This window comes from Xyrauchen texanus, chromosome 10, assembly GCF_025860055.1.
Source record: "Xyrauchen texanus isolate HMW12.3.18 chromosome 10, RBS_HiC_50CHRs, whole genome shotgun sequence".
Lineage (NCBI taxonomy): Eukaryota > Metazoa > Chordata > Actinopteri > Cypriniformes > Catostomidae > Xyrauchen > Xyrauchen texanus.
This window is the reverse complement of record NC_068285.1, coordinates 27,406,366-27,424,930: the sequence shown is the minus strand read 5'-3', so window position 1 is coordinate 27,424,930 and position 18,565 is coordinate 27,406,366. Positions and strand designations below refer to the sequence as shown.

The 18,565-nt window shown below is 36.6% G+C and overlaps 1 protein-coding gene across 1 annotated transcript in view; it reads right to left on the bottom strand.

Annotated features, from left to right (window-relative positions):
- Positions 1 to 18,565, bottom strand: part of LOC127650590 (adhesion G protein-coupled receptor B2-like) — a 461,335-nt gene that overhangs the window by 149,895 nt on the left and 292,875 nt on the right. Inside the window, 4 exon segments of the mRNA XM_052136090.1 lie at positions 7,132 to 7,278; positions 7,435 to 7,543; positions 15,271 to 15,339; positions 16,141 to 16,335. Coding sequence (XP_051992050.1) covers positions 7,132 to 7,278; positions 7,435 to 7,543; positions 15,271 to 15,339; positions 16,141 to 16,335 — 520 coding nt within the window.

Genomic DNA, 18,565 nt, shown 5'->3' with positions numbered 1-18,565 from the left:
AGCAAAATATGACAGCACGATTTAACAAAAACTCTGTCCAGGGACCTAGAGATTGTGTGGCCAAAGCCTGACATTCACAAGAGATTGAAAGGGAGATAAGACCACTAATTCTGTTCCCAGGCCATCTGTCCCCTCCTCCCCACTGGACCTGTCCCTCTGTTTCAGCAGCACGCATCTCTGCATTTCATCGTGTTAGATTTGTTTTCTCCTCTGCACGAATACCTTTCCTCCACATGCTCCTCATCATCTGTTCTTTTTTGTGAATGGCTATTTATTATTGATATTTCTTCTTCTCTAATAATTGTGGGCTTCCAGAGAGATTCACTCTTGAGTGAATGCAATCATATTTCACTGGTTGTTGAACATAGGTGAGGGAATACTAGGATAGACGGATGCATTTAATGAGAAGTGAGAGCAATACTGTAATAGATGATGTAACAGTCCTAAAATACACATTTAATATCTCTATTAAATCTCTATGTCCTCATGTGGCAATGTTCAGTTCATCTGGAGACCTTAACTGCCCTCCAAAGTCAAAAAGCAGTAAATACAGGAAAATGGCTTTAAAGTTTTTTTTGTTTTATTTCCCCAGTAACGCAATAACACGTGTCAGCATATTCAAACTAACTGTGCATTGGTAATGCTTTGGCCAATCATTCACATAGTTATGTTTGCGTACATTTAAAAAAAAAAAAAAAAAAAAGTTACTGTAATTTACCTTTGCACAGCAGTTCAGATGTACTGTAAACTAAATCATTATTTGATTAAGTAATACTGACAAAAAAATCCTATTTACTATCATTGTATTTTTTATTTTTTTTTATTGGTTACAAATATGATGAAGTTCTAACAACGATCTTAAATGCAATGCAACTTTTTGAATATAATATTCTTTTATTGAACCAAAGTTGAACCAAAAAGCATTGCAGGTGTGCTCAGACATTTTGACAAAATTTTGACATTTTGATGTAGTGTGAGTTTGTTCCTTCACTAAAAATGTATATTTAGTTAATTTTTACAGATTTTATTGCCACTGACACCATTACTGCTATTCAAAGTTGATGTAATGACTGACAAAGATTCTCTCTTCTAAGAAACATCCGAGGCACTGATCTTACTGCATTTTTTTTAGAAAGAAACTTAGCCAAGCATGGCTGAATCACTGTTGCAATTTCTAGTGACAATATGAAATATAGGGTTTAACCTTTTCATGAGTAGTGTCTAAGTTTCCCTGCAGTGCCCCCTTGAGTGAGTTATATTTGCACATGACACTGCACAGCCGGTAGAGTGGGGAAGAGTGTAGAGGAGTTTTTTTTTTTTTACTTTATTAAAATGTTTTATTTCTTGTCATAAAAGCATACATAACATACTGTATATAATATAGTAAACATGTGAACAAATGGTTTATGTCTGCTGTACTTTATTTTTTATTTAATTTTTAGAACTGTAAAAAACAAATTAACAAATATTATCAGCAGTAAGGTTTGCCTAGTACACAAGTGCTAAACTGTTTTTGTGGTGCTTTTGTGATCGTATGGCTGTCTGTTTCAGAAAACAAAATGTATTATATGCCTGAAAAGTGTGAATGAAAACTGCATATTCACCTAAAAATAAACAGACATGGCAGCGTGCATGGGAAGATCGCCTTTAGATATGATAGCTGTGCACATACAAGCTATTAACTTTTATCGTGGTACTTTGGAGAAAATTAGTTTGTTACATAAAATAAGCATATTATGTGCTTGAAAAAACTCTTTGAGTAGCTGTTTGTTTGACAAATGACAATCGCTACTGAGTAACTGTTCGAGCAAATATAAATAATAGACACTTGACTTGACTGACTGTGTCAGTGCGAAAGCCGATTTGAATCTGCCAGCTTGTTACATAACTGGCTGTTGCAGAAACACATATATATGACATTACTCTGAGTTATTAACTGTCACATATGTGTGACAATACGTAGGAAAGGGTTAATAATTTAGCTTGAATAGAACTAGTAAAATCACTGAGCACAATTTGCATACTCTCTGATACAAGAAATGCTCCTTTAGCCAGTTACCAGTGACCTACCTGATCTCTTTATTATTTATAGGTATTCATATACTAATTAGTACATTTGTCTCTAAAGTTGTATACTTAAAGCCATTTATAGGCTATGTGTCATTGTCTATCCAAATGTAAATAAATGTACAGTATGTGTTCTAGTAATAAACGTTACAATTGACCACCTATGAATACTAATTTAATCAAGTTGCAGTGACATAACTAGTACCTCTCTTGAATACTATGTATCAATGTAAATACCCTGAAATTCACCCAAACTGAGCCATATAGTGATACATCATTAAAAAGCCCTTTCCTTGCTTTCAGCCTTTTTTTTTTCTCTCTTCTTTTTTTGAGATAATATTTTGTCAGTAAAGGATCTTCTTCAGACATGGCAGCTCTATTTTGGACAATCCTATCTAAAAAGAAAGTTACATCAGCCAGTTGCTAAGAAAGCAATATTATTAAATGTCCAAAACCCCCAAACAGCTACACAATTAAGTCCACTGGCTCCATGTCTTGTGAAAAGTATGAATAAAGAGAGGTGTGAATCTTCCCTTTACTGAGAATGACATCAGAAGATAACTAACGTGACTCATCCAGCAATACTGCAATTCTCATCAGAGTTAGCAAATCAAATGCCAATAAATTCCAAAGCGACTCTAATTGCATGTTAAATAGTGATGGGCGATACCACTTATTTTCTTTTCGATCCAATACCAAGTATTTTTAGGCCAATATCGTTGATATCGATACCAATACCTCTATAATTTTTACGAATTATTTAAATTCAAGTAGTAACTTTATTATTACTTTATGGGCCTAAACAGAAAATTATTAGGCTGCTTTGTTTACCCTTTAAACAAAATTAATTAGACTAAGCCACATATGAAACCTCTAAATTAACTATAGATATTATTATATGGCTACTATTACTAAAACCAAGTTACCATATGTATAATATAGTATAGGGATGGACGATACCACTTATTTTCTTTTCGATACCATATCAATAATTTCAAGTCTAATATCGACAATAATGATACCAATATTTGGATACAATGGGTAATTAAAAAAATATATATCTATTTAGTCATTATTCAAGAAATATTTTTTTAGCCTAAACAGAAAATTATTCGACTTCTGTTTTGTTTACCCTTACAAAAATGAACCATTTCACTACAGTAACTATAGTTTAACCATGGTATTTAGTTAAACCATATATTTTTAATTACTTATTAATAACAATTACACACAATTATAAGAAATAAGAAATGTCACCTTTAGATATGATGTTATTTTAGTGTGAATTTACTCAAGAAGCAGTGGTGTAGTAGTGTCTGAAGAGGTGGGCATACTGTGAATTTATAAATTCCGATCTCTAAAATGAATCTACATTTATATACAATTCATGTAAAATGTGTAAGAATTTAAGTCTCTTGCTGGCATGGTGTAAAGTACACTGCTAAGAACAATGGTATGGTAACTTCATGTTAAATATATATTTAAATGAATAGGTGTCATTATTGTTCCTTTTATCAAGCTACTATAAAAAATTATTAATACTTTATTATTATTCTAACTAACAAACAAATTCATAATATGCAACAAACTGTTAAGCATTAATTTGAGTGTAGTAATGTTCACGTTAACACATTATCTTGGATTACCGTATATAGCCTATATAAAAATGTATGGTTATTTTTTTATTGTTGTACTATTATGTGCTTTTGTGTGTAGAGTTTTTTAGAGAACTTTTTTCCTATTTAGAAATATAAATGTAACTTATTTGACATCACGTGAAAAAGGCACCATCGACAGATGTAAAGGGCAAACATTGCAACATTGCGTTATTAGATTGAAAAAGATCCGGTTCAAAAGCTCATTGTTCAGGTGGCCATCCGTATCATCACTTATTTCAGGTGGGCATACGCAAAATCATAAAACAGATATGAGGGCATACGACGTATGCCTGCGTATGCCCTAGAATACACACCAGAAGCTGTTTCTCTGATTACCTCTACAAGGCACTGATCCCTCTTGTGACGACGTAGGCAATTGTCTTTTTGTGTCTTTCAGCATTTATGAATGTTAAGATAAGTGGAAGAAGAAACAAGTATTTGCTAATGTAGGCTAATCCATTTTATTTCACGTTGAAGCTTATGATTATTGTCAGTGGTAAACAAATTATAATATCCCTAGTTAAAAGATTTAGAAATTATTTAGAATCGATATTTTTGTGTGAGGATCGATATGTTTGATACAAAATCAGTATTGGAAGTATCGATACTTTTAGGATCGATACGCCCATCCCTACTGTTAAACTACGAGTTAATGGATGACAATCACTCAACAAGGCATGAATGGTGCCTGTTTTTTTTATCTTTCCTCTATTCTCTGAGCCATCACTTCAACAAAGCTACTTTGAGAAAAAGACTCAACCATTCCTTCTTCTGTAGACTCTTCTGGACAAAGCCCTGCCAAAGAAGTCATCTTATCTCCAATGGCAGTGGGCAGAAAGGTGAGTGTATCCAAACAGGAATTGATTTTTTATTATTATTATTTCCTGTTGGGCGGTCCTCAGTGGGCAGGCAGGTCTGTAATGGTTCAGTCTGCAAAGGCTGACACACTAGACAGCAATAGTGGTCATTTCTTTGATCTCCGTTTGTTTCTTCCTCATTTCATTCAACACTCTCTTCAGGCTTAAAACCAGCTCTTCTCTGCCTGCGTCCTGGAACTGTGTTTTCATTCTCTGAGGCAGAATATCTCTCTTTTTTTCCTATCTTTGCAGTCTAAGTACTGAGTGTCTGTCATGCTAGCAGATCACTATAATTTACAGTGGCCCATTTATCCTGTTCTCTCCCTCTTTCTCTCTCCAAACCACTGGCTGATTGCATTCACTTCTTTAAGACAATGTACAGACTGAAGACAAATACGGTTTTCTGAGTGCTTAATCCAATTCTGTACACACTGTGCTCAGTTATTTACAGGAGTGATGAATTCTACTCCTCAATTGCCCCAAAAAAATGCATGTGGTGACAAAAGACATACTTTAAATCTGCATAGTGTGTACAAAACTGAACTGAACAACTAGATGTAAAATACATTTTTAAAAGCACATATGAGATGTGTGTCTCGCTTCTCAAAGTGTGGAGCGAGCAAATCACAGAAAATGAGGCAAGTGTTATGACTAATTAACGCATTTTGGAAAGTCCTTCTCCACCATCCAACGACATCGGTCCATTGGTCTTTAGTTAACCTATTTATTATAGTCCAGATAAAGCATGCTGCTTATTAAAAGTAGTCACATACTGCACATACATAAAACATGGTGCCATTGTTAATGAGATTTCACAAAATATTGTGATGAAAAAAGTAAAATGATCTGGAAACAAGTTTTCATATCTTATGCAATTTTGTTGGTGGCAAAAGTGATGAAAGTTAGAGAAAGAGAACTGTTGCAGAATGTACACTGTGACAGGGAAAGAAAGCCATAAAACATGGCTATGACACTGGAGCAGCTCACATTAAACAGATGAACCCCAACGGGACAGTCAGACCCACTGCTGACACCACAGTATCTCATCAATAAAAATGATGGAGCTGCACGCAGAGATACAATGGTGGATCTCACATACTGTTACCACAATAACAACATATGCCTGATGTCAACCAACACAAGAGCTCACTGGAGATGCTAAGATCCATTGAAGGGGTTATAGCCGCTGGAATGTAATATTTACAACAAAACAACAAAGAAAAAAAAATATCTTATTTTCTTACTTTTTGATTTAAAGAAAAAGTACCAGAGCATGAAGTTCCACATGCCACAATAATAAAAAAAACATAATTAACATTTACCAATTCTTATAATATCACAGTTATTTATAGTCTGCTGTTGCATATAAGTTTTCATTTGGCCGTTTTGCCACTTCATCGGCTAGACAGTGGAGAATTGACAGGTTTAGGGAAAGTTGTGAGCTGGATTCAAACTTGATATTAGCATGACATGGGCTGTTATTCTCAAAAGCATCACAAGCTTAAGTTGATCGTAGAGACCATTGGCACCAATGGTATCCACAATTTACTTAGCTAACAATGCTTTTGGGAAACGCTGCCCAGGATCAGACCTATTTTAAGAGCACTAGCGTTAAGCACAGCGTTATGCCATAATTCAGTCTGAGGTTCTTCTCTGTGATTTCCCAGCACCAGTGATATAATCAAAGACAGCACATTCATAAGAAGTTGGTAGTATAAATGGACTGTATGCAATGAAATAGAAGAATAGAAAATGTGCATTAACTGTGTCCTTGATGAATATTTCTATGACAGTGACACTCCTTTAAACGCACATAAAATTTGATTCCCTTCTGAATTTGGAAGTAAGCTCAGTTAAATTATTTGGAATGTAAGTATTATTAATCATTTTCATTTACTGACACAGACGTCATGGCTGGTATTAACAGTGATTGCATCCACACTCACTTCACTTCTACCAGTCGTTTTTGATTTTATAAAATGTAACGTATTCAAACACACACAAAAAAAAAATGTTGTGACATTGTCCACGGTCTTGGTGTACAGCACTGTACTTTGGGCACTCATGAAAATAGAGCCCTTTATGACATATTCTAATGTAACACATATTTTGCATACTGTGTCCTTAGTGCTTTATTTATTTTTAATTTTTCATATCTTAAAATTGTGTTTCGAGTTCCAGATACATTTGATCTAAACTTGTCCTCAATGGAATGGGCTCCTCCTGAGGTGGAATTAGGGGCTTTTTCACACAGAATGTGTTTTTGCATCCAATTGCAATTACTTTTTTATTGCTGTTGTGTTTTCTATTATTTCTATTATTATGTAAACATGCATTAGACTGACCATTGCACCACGCTACAGTTTTTTTCGCACAGCAGCATCATTTTACTACACCATGTCAAGTTAAAAGAACTTCAAAATGCATCTCAAGACAAATGCATATTTTTTCACGCAAGAATGCATTGGTCTGAATGGTCCCATAGACACGTATAGTACAGGATTTAAGGTTGTTAAAGAACTGACTGCCAAAATAGGTTTTCCACTCACCATCTGAAGACAGAGTCAAGACCTCTTTAGGGATGAAGAGTTTGTCATCTGCGGAGCGTGCCCAGTCTTTCATCCCTCTCCTCCCCTTCATTGGGAAGTTGATGTCACTGGAAACAGCTGAAACTGGCTCTCGCTGTATAGTGATGACTGAGAGGACCAGAGAAAGAAATATTAGACCTGTAACACTCTTAAAAGTTCAAATAGTACAATAGTATCCATGCAGACACAGAATAATATATCTGAACTGCTGGACAGCTTGACCTTTATTTGTGGCACTTCTGTGTATATGCCATGGAAACTCACTGAGGTTGTTGGTGACAACCAGAAAGCTCTGGAATGGTTTCTGAGCCTCTCCAATTAGGTGAATGAAGTCTTCCACGACTCGCATCAGCAAGACAGAACCCGCAGAGACCTACAAGGAAGTGAAACCAAAGATTGTTTAGCAGAGACAGGCCACTTCTCTTAAAATTAATGGGAGAAATTGGAACACCCAACGGCTGATGGATGTAGATAAGGAAGTCCAGCCTTAAAGGCAAAAGAGCCAATCACCTTTTAGATACAGACACCGCCTGCCAATCATCTTGAGAATGTGCATGCAGATTAGCAAGACAAGCTGGGAAATTATTATTATTTTTATTTATTTTTTGTGCATGATCTGAGCTAAAGAAGCACCATTTATGATATAATTGCTGTCAGAATTTACTGTTGATACTAAATATTTTCTTTGATTATAATCTTGATAGATCGTTTTGGAGATTTCAGTCTTTCCTCATTAAAGTAGAAGCTGTACTTTTATGTTTCTTGTTTACATAGAAATATAGCTGTGCAGCCTGCCTGCGAGCATTCCAAAGATGTCCTCTGAGTGGACTGACTTTGGTCAAACACAATGACAAAATACACAAATATACAATACATGAGGTTTGGTTAAGCTTAGATTTGGGAAGGATCTCTAAAACATACTGTGTGACAACAGCAAATCCTCAAAATTCTCAACGAAACACCACAAACATCCATAAACAGCTCAAAACTTTGGCTAATAACTTTCAACAGTAAAAAAGCTGGTTGTAACCATGATAAACAGTAAATCCTGTCTTAAATGTTTTCAGTGCTTCAGTGTCGTTTTCAGGAAAGTTTTTTTTTATTTTCTTTAGGACCAGACAAGCTTGTCAGAGTTTATGATGCAGCCAATGAAAGAAAGAAAGACGAGGGGGGGAAATATGAGAGAATAAACATTCAGCACATCCATGTGTGAGATCAGGTATGTGCCGTTGGCCCCTCCATGCTGTCGTGTTTATAAACTGGCACTGGGTTTTAATTCACTAAGCCTTTGTTCCAGAGAAAAGCGAGCCACATCCAAATTTCACAGTGAAGTTCATGAGAATTCAAAGCCCATTTCCCAGTCTAATTGGAATTTATCTCTCTTCCTCTCCATATGTAGAAATGAATACATTCATGATTGTCTGCGGAATATCATGCTGCTCTGTGCCATGGGGAACTCTTGTGATGGAGAGAGCAAACCCCTCTTCCTGGGTGCCAAAAGAATTCAATTTTAGTTTACTTTTTTATTATCAGCATTTCTAACTTTTAGGTTTATTATGTTATATATGTTTATTTTTTTATCACAAATTAAACACATTCAAATACGGAGCAGATGGTGATTTTATAAGCAGTCAGATGAGAGACAAAGCAGATTATATACACTCACCTAAAGGATTATTAGGAACACCTGTTCAATTTCTCATTAATGCAATTATCTAATCAACCAATCACATGGCAGTTGCTTCAATGCATTTAGGGGTGTGGTCCTGGTCAAGACAATCTCCTGAACTCCAAACTGAATGTCAGAATGAGAAAGAAAGGTGATTTAAGCAATTTTGAGCGTGGCATGGTTGTTGGTGCCAGACGGGCCAGTCTGAGTATTTCACAATCTGCTCAGTTACTGGGATTTTCACGCACAACCATTTCTAGGGTTTACAAAGAATGGTGTGAAAAGGGAAAAACATCCAGTATGCGGCAGTCCTGTGGGCGAAAATGCCTTGTTGATGCTAGAGGTCAGAGGAGAATAGGCCGACTGATTCAAGCTGATAGAAGAGCAACTTTTCCTGAAATAACCACTCGTTACAACCGAGGTATGCAGCAAAGCATTTGTGAAGCCACAACACGCACAACCTTGAGGCGGATGGGCTACAACAGCAGAAGACCCCACCGGGTACCACTCATCTCCACTACAAATAGGAAAAAGAGGCTCCAATTTGCAAGAGCTCACCAAAATTGGACAGTTGAAGACTGGAAAAATGTTGCCTGGTCTGATGAGTCTCAATTTCTGTTGAGACATTCAGATGGTAGAGTCAGAATTTGGTGTAAACAGAATGAGAACATGGATCCATCATGCCTTGTTACCACTGTGCAGGCTGGTGGTGGTGTAATGGTGTGGGGGATGTTTTCTTGCCACACTTTAGGCCCCTTAGTGCCAATTGGGCATCGTTTAAATGCCACGGCCTACCTGAGCATTGTTTCTGACCATGTCCATCCCTTTATGGCCACCATGTACCCATCCTCTGATGGCTACTTCCAGCAGGATAATGCACCATGTCACAAAGCTCGAATCATTTCAAATTGGTTTCTTGTACATGACAATGAGTTCACTGTACTAAAATGGTCCCCACAGTCATCAGATCTCAACCCAATAGAGCATCTTTGGGATGTGGTGGAACGGGAGCTTCGTGCCCTGGATGTGCATCCCACAAATCTCCATCAACTGCAAGATGCTATCCTATCAATATGGGCCAACATTTCTAAAGAATGCTTTCAGCACCGTGTTGAATCAATGCCACGTAGAATTAAGGCAGTTCTGAAGGCGAAAGGGGGTCAAACACAGTATTAGTATGGTGTTCCTAATAATCCTTTAGGTGAGTGTATACTCCATATGGCACATGTAAATAATTAATTAAATAAATAATCATATTACCATGTAACAATATAACATGTCCAGAAATTCATGACAACATGTAGGAAATCACATACTACTATATATATATATATATATAAACAACAACATGGTAATACGGTACAATGGTATAAGATGGTAATATCATTGTACTTTGAAACCATGATACTGAATGATTACCATATCCATCCATCCATCCATCCATCCATCCATCCATCCATCTTCAACCGCTTATCCGAAGTCGGGTCGCGGGGACAGCTGCTCCAGCAGGGGGCCCCAAACTTCCCTATTCCGAGCCACATTAACCAACTCTGACTGGGGGACCCTGAGGCGTTCCCAGGCCAGTGTGGAGCTGTAATCTCTCCACCTAGTCCTGGGTCTTCCCCGGGCCTCCTCCCAGCTGGACGTGCCTGAAACACCTCCCTAGGGAGGCGGCCAGGGGGCATCCTTACCAGATGCCCAAACCACCTCAACTGACTCCTTTCAACGCAAAGGAGCAGCGGCTCTACTCCGAGCTCCTCACGGATGACTGAGCTCCTCACCCTATCTCTAAGGGAGAAGCCCGCCACCCTTCTGAGGAAGCCCATTTCCATATCCATGCATTACAGTATTTATGAGGTAACCCCAAAATACCACAGTATCTCCATGGCACATGTCAAATAAATAAATAAATAATAGTAAAATATAATGTAAAAGAAAATTGCATCTATACAGTATACCTAAACTACCATTGTACCATTTCCATAAACTATGGTACTGCCATGGTACATCTGTTACTCTTTTTTTAACAGAACAATTTTGTAACAGGCTTACTTTGATAGTGTGCTACATCTAAGAATAAAATGGACACAAGGTGATAACTTTTTCAATTAAATAAGTGACAAGAAGACAGGGTGAGAAAAAAACCATGTGCAATATTACATGTGCACCCCCAAAACTAGTACAGTTCTATTCTTGGAATTGAATTTAAACTGTGAACTGTGTTACTTCAAGTTTTCATTGATATTAATAGGTTTTGCTGTTTGTCCACCTAGCAAGAAGCCAGATGGTCTGTTACTGAAAGGCAACAAGGCAAGAGACAATTAAAAACATGTGTGTGATGTGGGACCATGAGCTGGTGTTAGAAAACCTCTAATTTAAAGCTGTGTAATTTCTGTGCCACTACAGGCACCAACTATAATTCCAACATTAATTGTTTACAATAGGTCTCCCAATACTCCTCCCACCCCTTCCATACAGTAATGGAGATTGGTATTGGCAGCCTAAGGTGGCAGCGTTCTCTTGGGCGCCCCGATGAGCTGAGCCATGTCCCCGTACCAGTGCCGGAAAGTAACAGTAGCGATCCACTATTCTATGTTTAACTATTTTCACAATTGTAGGGCTTTTCCAGTAAAAATATAATTAAATATTAATTTATCACTTCTGTATGTTTTTGATTCAGAGATATTAAGTAGTGTTTTATTAATTGTACTGATCATAAATACATTTTTTATATGTTTAATTTAGAATGTTTCAGTGTGTATTTAATTGTTCGATTTAATGTTGCCACCCTATTTGTTTAATGTCATCCTAATTGAGATCATCATTGTGTGTGCGCCTGACAAGTTGTGTAGAATTTATAGTAGTATTAATAAAATATAATTGAATGGTTAAATTGTGTGTGTATATATATATATATATATATATATATATATATATATATTACACATAATAATAAATCCTCCTGTCTGTATTTCAGCGGAATCTTTATATATGCTAAAAGCCAGTACAGACCAAGTTTGTCAATTCACAATTTAAAGTGTGAACCATGTTGATAAATTATTTATTCAGAGATCTATTTATTTGACTATGTAGTAATTTTTTATTTATCTTTTCATATATATTTTTTTATTTACTTCACCACAATTTGCCACCTTCTCTCTTACCATTTGAATTAAACATGCCAGTTTGTGTGTGTGTATGTGTGTGTGTGTGTGTTTCATTGTTTGTTTGCTCTGTTGCTGTGCCTTTGAGACGTCTACATAATCACTTTGTTTCAATATATGGTCTTTTTCTCACTAAGGAAGTTCTGAATTTTCAAAGTAACTCGTTTTCACAGAACAATGAATCTTCATTATATGACCCCTTAAAGATCAGGAAAAAATACATTTAACAGAAAGGATGGACATGTAATGGTCATTGTGACGTGTTCAGCTGACTCAGAGGAGAAAATACTTATTTACTGAGCAGGGAGAGCATGATGTGTGTCAAAGATCTGACTGTGCTTTAACACCAAAAATCTGGGTCAGTCACGCTGTGCTAAGCATCTGCCACCCACATACATACACAAACATGAGCGTTCATTGGAATCAAAGCATGCTGCTCACCAATTTGCAGGGTATGTGACCATTAGTTACCATTACTGCTACAAGCACATCCTTTGTATACAATTTATTCAAACCATTTAAGAAAGTAAGCTTATCATGATTCTGAAAAACATGGTAAACCTATACACACAGTTGCATACACTAAAAGACAACATTTTGGAGATTCTTGACTGAATTCATCTTTCTCCGGATATTAAATCCTTTTGATCTAAAGGTTAAAGCTAAAATGCTTGACTTTTGTAGATAGATCTAAATTGTATATTTGTTAAAATGTATTTACAAAACTATTATTTTTACAAATTTTTATTTTCTTAAAATAGATAAGCTGGATGCAATAGTAAAGGAAAACCAGCCAACAAGTGCCTCCTTCAGGCAACAAGAGGAATCCTTTAAAACTGTTTAAAAAGCATCCCAGGTACATAATGAAATTGGTTGAAAGGCCAGAATGTGGAGAGATGCAATCTAGAGAATGGGTGGCTACTTTTAAGAAGATAAAATGTAGTTTTGATATGTTTACAATTATGTTGTTCATTATATAATCTAGGGCTGCAACTAATGATTATTTTGATAATCGATTAATCAAACGATTATCTAGTCGAATATCTAGAACAATTATTCGACTGTTCTGCGATTATTACGACGATTAATCATTAGTTCTTAATAGATTATTCAGATTGTGACCTGACTTAAAATGTTTATTAAACATGCTTACTAACAATAAAGTGGACAAAATGATCTTTTAAAAATATTCTATAAATGACATTCACTGAATTAAAGGGGAAAATACTTTGAAAAGAAATTCACTGCAAAACATCCTATTTTATCAAGTGTTTCAGTCTTGTTTACCATTTAAAATTGTCTAAAAATCCAATCCAACGTTTTAATTGTTACTTGTACAAGACAACATTTAAGATACTTAGACTTGCTTTAAGAGAATGTTAATCTTAAATATAAGTTTAGTTTCTATACAAGTCACTTGGTTATAACTCTAAGATTGTAGTAAAGACAAAATATACTTATGTTCAAGATCTATTCTCTAAAAGCAATATATGTTATGCTGCTTCTAGGGTGAATGCATCTATTTTTAAAGTATTTTCTTGATATTTTAAATATTTTTTTTAATATTATATCCAAAATTCTCTAAAGTAAATGTACATTGTTTTAAAGGAGATTTATATATTTATACTGGAAAACAAGCCAAAACAAAAACAAATCAAAAACATATTTTGTTGCCGTGTATAATGGGGCGAAGACTACACTCTCTCACCTTTCCGTTCACTTCAATCCATCTTTAACTCACAAAAAAAAAAAAACTCCCTCTTATTAATAAGATTATCCTAATAATATTGCCAATTTTCTTCATGATAAGAAATGCAGAGTGACTCATATATTAATATGTACAATAATTCGCCAGCCATCACGTTATAATCTAGCTGCAGCAAGCGCTCAAGGGATGAGCATCCCCGCCACAGAGTGTGCCTCAGCCGGGTGCAGTTTAAATCACTCCCCCTTAGATCGGGACATTCACACAACTCAGAGGTGCTGACCTCACAGAGAAATGCCAGTTTCGAAGTGTGAAGTTATTTACAAGATCTGCTTCCATATTATTTGAATTATTATTAAAACTATAACGTATTAAATATAACTGCATTTAAGATGTAACACCAGGGTGTTTCCTTTAAAGAGCTCCGGCTCCACTTATTCCACAACGACTTTTGTATTTATTTACTTGATATTTTTGTATAATTCCCTCAAACTTTGCAATCTACATTACCTGAAGCTGTGAAAGTTTGGAGTGCATCTGTACTGTGAGCTGTGTATTTCTTCCTCTCTTCGGTCAGGCGCGAACTGCATTGCTGCTCTTGCACATCATCATTAGAGTTTAATGTGATCTCATGTTATGTTAAATGAGATCAAATGACTATTCAACAACAACAACTTTTGAAGGTTTTTTTATTTTCCATGTTGATGATAACGTAGACTAATCGTTCAGCCCTAATATAATCCCTTAATTTGATTTGAGTTATTACATAGTTTTGATGACTTTGCTATTATTGTAAAATTTTGAAAATATTACTAACAGAGAATGGGTAAGTGTGTCCAAACTTTATGTTTGGATGCATCATAATATGTTGACACTGAAACAGTGACATCTATAACCTGTGCAGTGTAATGCATGCATGCAGGGTGCATTATGGGAGAACAAGGGCTCTGTGGCATCAAACACACACACACTGGCGTAAAATGGAAAAACAGAAACTTGAATATCACAAACGTGAATCTAAAATAGCACTAATAGGTAATACGTGTTTGCTGTTCAACTTCCGAAGGTCAGAAAATTATGTTTTAAATGTGCTTGTGATTGTATTTGATAATATTGTCAAGAGGCACACTAGATTTCTAGAATGTGATTGCTGGGATGCTGCCCAATAATTTGTGAGTTATTTGCCATTAGAAAAAAATTTATTGAGTGAGTCAGAATATGAACTCCTGCAGTTAGTTGAGCCAACAGGGTATGAGTGGGTCTTCAACACAAAATTAAGGCTTCAAGGATGGTAGAGCTGAGGAAAGTGTATTACCATGCAAAAGTGTCCTGGCTTGACACTGAAGGCACCGTGGGTTTAATGCAAAGAGGCAGCCCTAACACCACATCTCATTCCCACCAAAGCTCACAGTCTCCATACATTATGTTCAAAGCCATTCAGATTAGGTCTCTTGTTAATCTGGCTTTGATGGCCAAATTCTGTCCGAGGGGAAATTAAAACTCATGACACAAAATATGAAAAGTTTCTTTTGTTGTTGGTTGAATATTTTCAGATTTGTTACCTCATGAGCATCTTCCCACTTCTCCAGGTTTTCAATGTCCAACATTAAGCTGACTATCTGGAAGAATTTCTGAAAAACAGATATAAAATGGAAAAGATGAGCACATAAAAATGCATTTAAATACATTTGAAATACTCTCAGCACAATATAATATTTTTCTCACACACAGTGGGGTCCAAAAGCCTGAGGCCACCTGGAAAAAAATTAAATGTTTGTATTTTCAAAAAGTAAAAATAAAAAATACATAAATATTGACATAAATTGCCTCAGAGACCTGAGAGTCCATGCCAGTGTGAGTGCATGCTGTAATTAAAGCAAAAGGGAGGCATTCCAAAATAAATGTTTAAATCCATGCTAATTAACTATTCAAATTGTTATGCTGATTCAAATTTCCAATGAAAAGGGGGAAATCTGACTTTTGGACCCCACAGTACATCTTCATTATAAATTGTATATATTTCTTTGTATTATTATTATTTATTTATTAGGACCCACTTTATATTAGGTGGCTATTTGATACAATGTACTTATTATGTACATACATGTTGTTGCATTGCAATTACATTTGTAGTTAAACTGATAACTTTACCCCTAACCTAATTCTAACCCCAAAACCTAACTTTAACCCCTAATCCTAACCCTACCATTACTCCTACACTTACATGTACCTCAACCTCAGTAGCAGCAAATGTGGGAATTTTGCAGAACAACATGTAGTTACACAGTAAATACATAGTCTTGCATGTATTTAATGTTAGTACATAGTAGTTCAGGCCAACTAATACAAGGTGTGACCATTTACTTTTTTATCAACAATCAGGTAATAAATACCTTCTTGTAACTTCCAACTGTATTTACACAAATACACACCTGCACGTCGTCAGGAGCTGGGATGTAGGTTGCTCGCTTGAAGGTGTCCGTCACATTTCGGAGAATCTCCACGGAGAATAAGAGGTCGCCACTATAATAACTCTTACGGGACATTAACTCCAGGAGACTCCTCACGATCTGAGACATGCCCTCCCCTGCCAGGGTCCTCTGACCCTTCGCAAGATGTTCTCGCAACTACAGGGGAAGAGAAACCCCGGTTATACACACTGACAATCTTCAAAAAATAAATTCTGATTATATTCTGGTGTCCCATGGCTGCTCTGGAAGAGGCACTAACAGGGAAGGTCAAGTACACAATGGAAAGTGTGGTGTTATGGTAATAAATCTAATTAATTGCAACAACTTCAGTGCAGTTAAAGTTCACCAACTATGTCTAATCTCTGTGGAACACTCAATCAGTTTGTTTCATATTCTAATAAAGATTATGTCTATGTTTTTGTTTGATCAGCCACTGTTTATGTCCTTTGGTGAACAAATGCATTTGATAGGTTAGAAGCCTTAGAAGAAAATAGTGGCTTATAATCTTATTTAAATTTGAATCAGCTCCTTTCTAGACATTGTAAAAACTTTTAGAAATGATAGTCTGTGGTTGAGGGGGGTGACCTTGGTGCACCCTCAAAACAAAGGAGCATGATGCCTTGGGAAGTGAGCCCTTTAATATGTCTCACCCCCAAATCAACGAAGGCTAAAGTCTTGGTTACGTCCGTAATCTTGGTTCCCTGAGGATCCAAAATTACTTCAAACTTACTTCTCTGTCTGCTTGTATGAATGTAACACATCATAAGAAAGTGTTTCACCGCTGTTCAAATGCACTTTGGATCACATCAATTATATCTATACATGTTTTCCATCTGAAAGGACTACAAATGTAATGAAACAAATGACAATAAAATGCAAAGTAATGTCTTCAGTAATCAAAATAATTTTTTTATGTAACTGTATTATAATTACCTTTTTTTATTGTAACTGTAGTGGAATACAGTTGCTTATATTTTGTATCTTAAATTTGTAATCCCATTACATGTATTCCGTTACTCCCCAACCCTGCCTGAGGGGAACGAGATGCTGCGTATGATCGCAATGGGACACTATCTGAGTGTCCAAGCCCCAAAGCATCTTTTCCACGAGAGAGACCAGAGTCGAAAACCATACATGTGATGGCCAATACGGTGTCACTAACAGAAGCTGAACCCTCTGCAGAACTGTGTGCAGCAGACTGATCAGTGGAAATGCATAAAGACGCACTCTCGGCCACTGATATCAATCAATCAATCAATCAATCAAATTTTATTTGTAGAGCGCCTTACAACAGCCAAAAGGTGCACAAGGCACTTTCCAGTAAAAACATCAATAGACAACAGTATATTAAAAAACTGTGTACATAAAAATAGCAATCGAGTCAAGTCGGAGGCTACGTGTTAAAAGCTTGTCTAAATAGATGTGTTTTCAACTGCGATTTAAAAACACTCAACATGGTGATACTTCGTAAGTGTGGTTGAAGTGCGTTCCACAGTTTTGGGCCCTGAACGGCAAATGACCGACCTCCAAACTTTTTATATTTAGACTTTGGAATCACCAGAGAGGTGTGTTCAGAGGAGCGCAAGGTTCTGGCTGGTTGGTGGACCGTTAGTAATTCTGTGAGATAGGCCGGGGCCAAACCGTTAATGGCCTTGAACACGAACAGCAGGACCTTATACTCCACCCTAAACTGCACCGGGTGCCAGTGGAGCTAACGGAGGATCGGGGTGATATGTGAGCGTTTGGTGGCACTGCAGAGGAGACGTGCTGCTGTGTTTTTTACCAGCTGAAGCCTATTGAGAAGTGATCGATTCAATCCAATGTAGAGGGCTTTGCAGTAGTCTATCCTCGAACTGATGAAGGCATGAATGGCTTTTTCAAGGTCAGCTCTGGACCTTTATGCCAGTGCATTGATGCCCAGTGATGCCGATGGAAAGAGGAAACCAGAGGGGACAGTGCGAGGTCTCGCTCGAAGCGAACAGGTCTACTTGAAGGTGTCCGCTAAGTCGAACCTCCTCCAGATTTTTTCATTAATCTGAGGATGTATGTCCATTCTCTGGGTGTCAAACCCTGTCTGAAAATGTGTTCCGGAACAAGTATGGCTCATAGAGATAGCACATTGTCCTGTGCCCACAGAAGAATGTGATGTGTCAGCCTTAGCATGGCATGAAAGTGCACCCCTCCGTATTTTTAATGGGGAAGAATGTGTGAACATTGGGGTGAATGCTTATTTGAGAAAACTGGTTTGCCACAATGGCCTCAACATTCTTTATGAAGGGACAATGTGTGGTACTTACAGTCGCTGTGTGTTTTGTGTACACTTGTGCTTGATGAACATAGAATTCTGTTATGCATGTCTCGAGACCCTTGGTCATGAAGACACAGG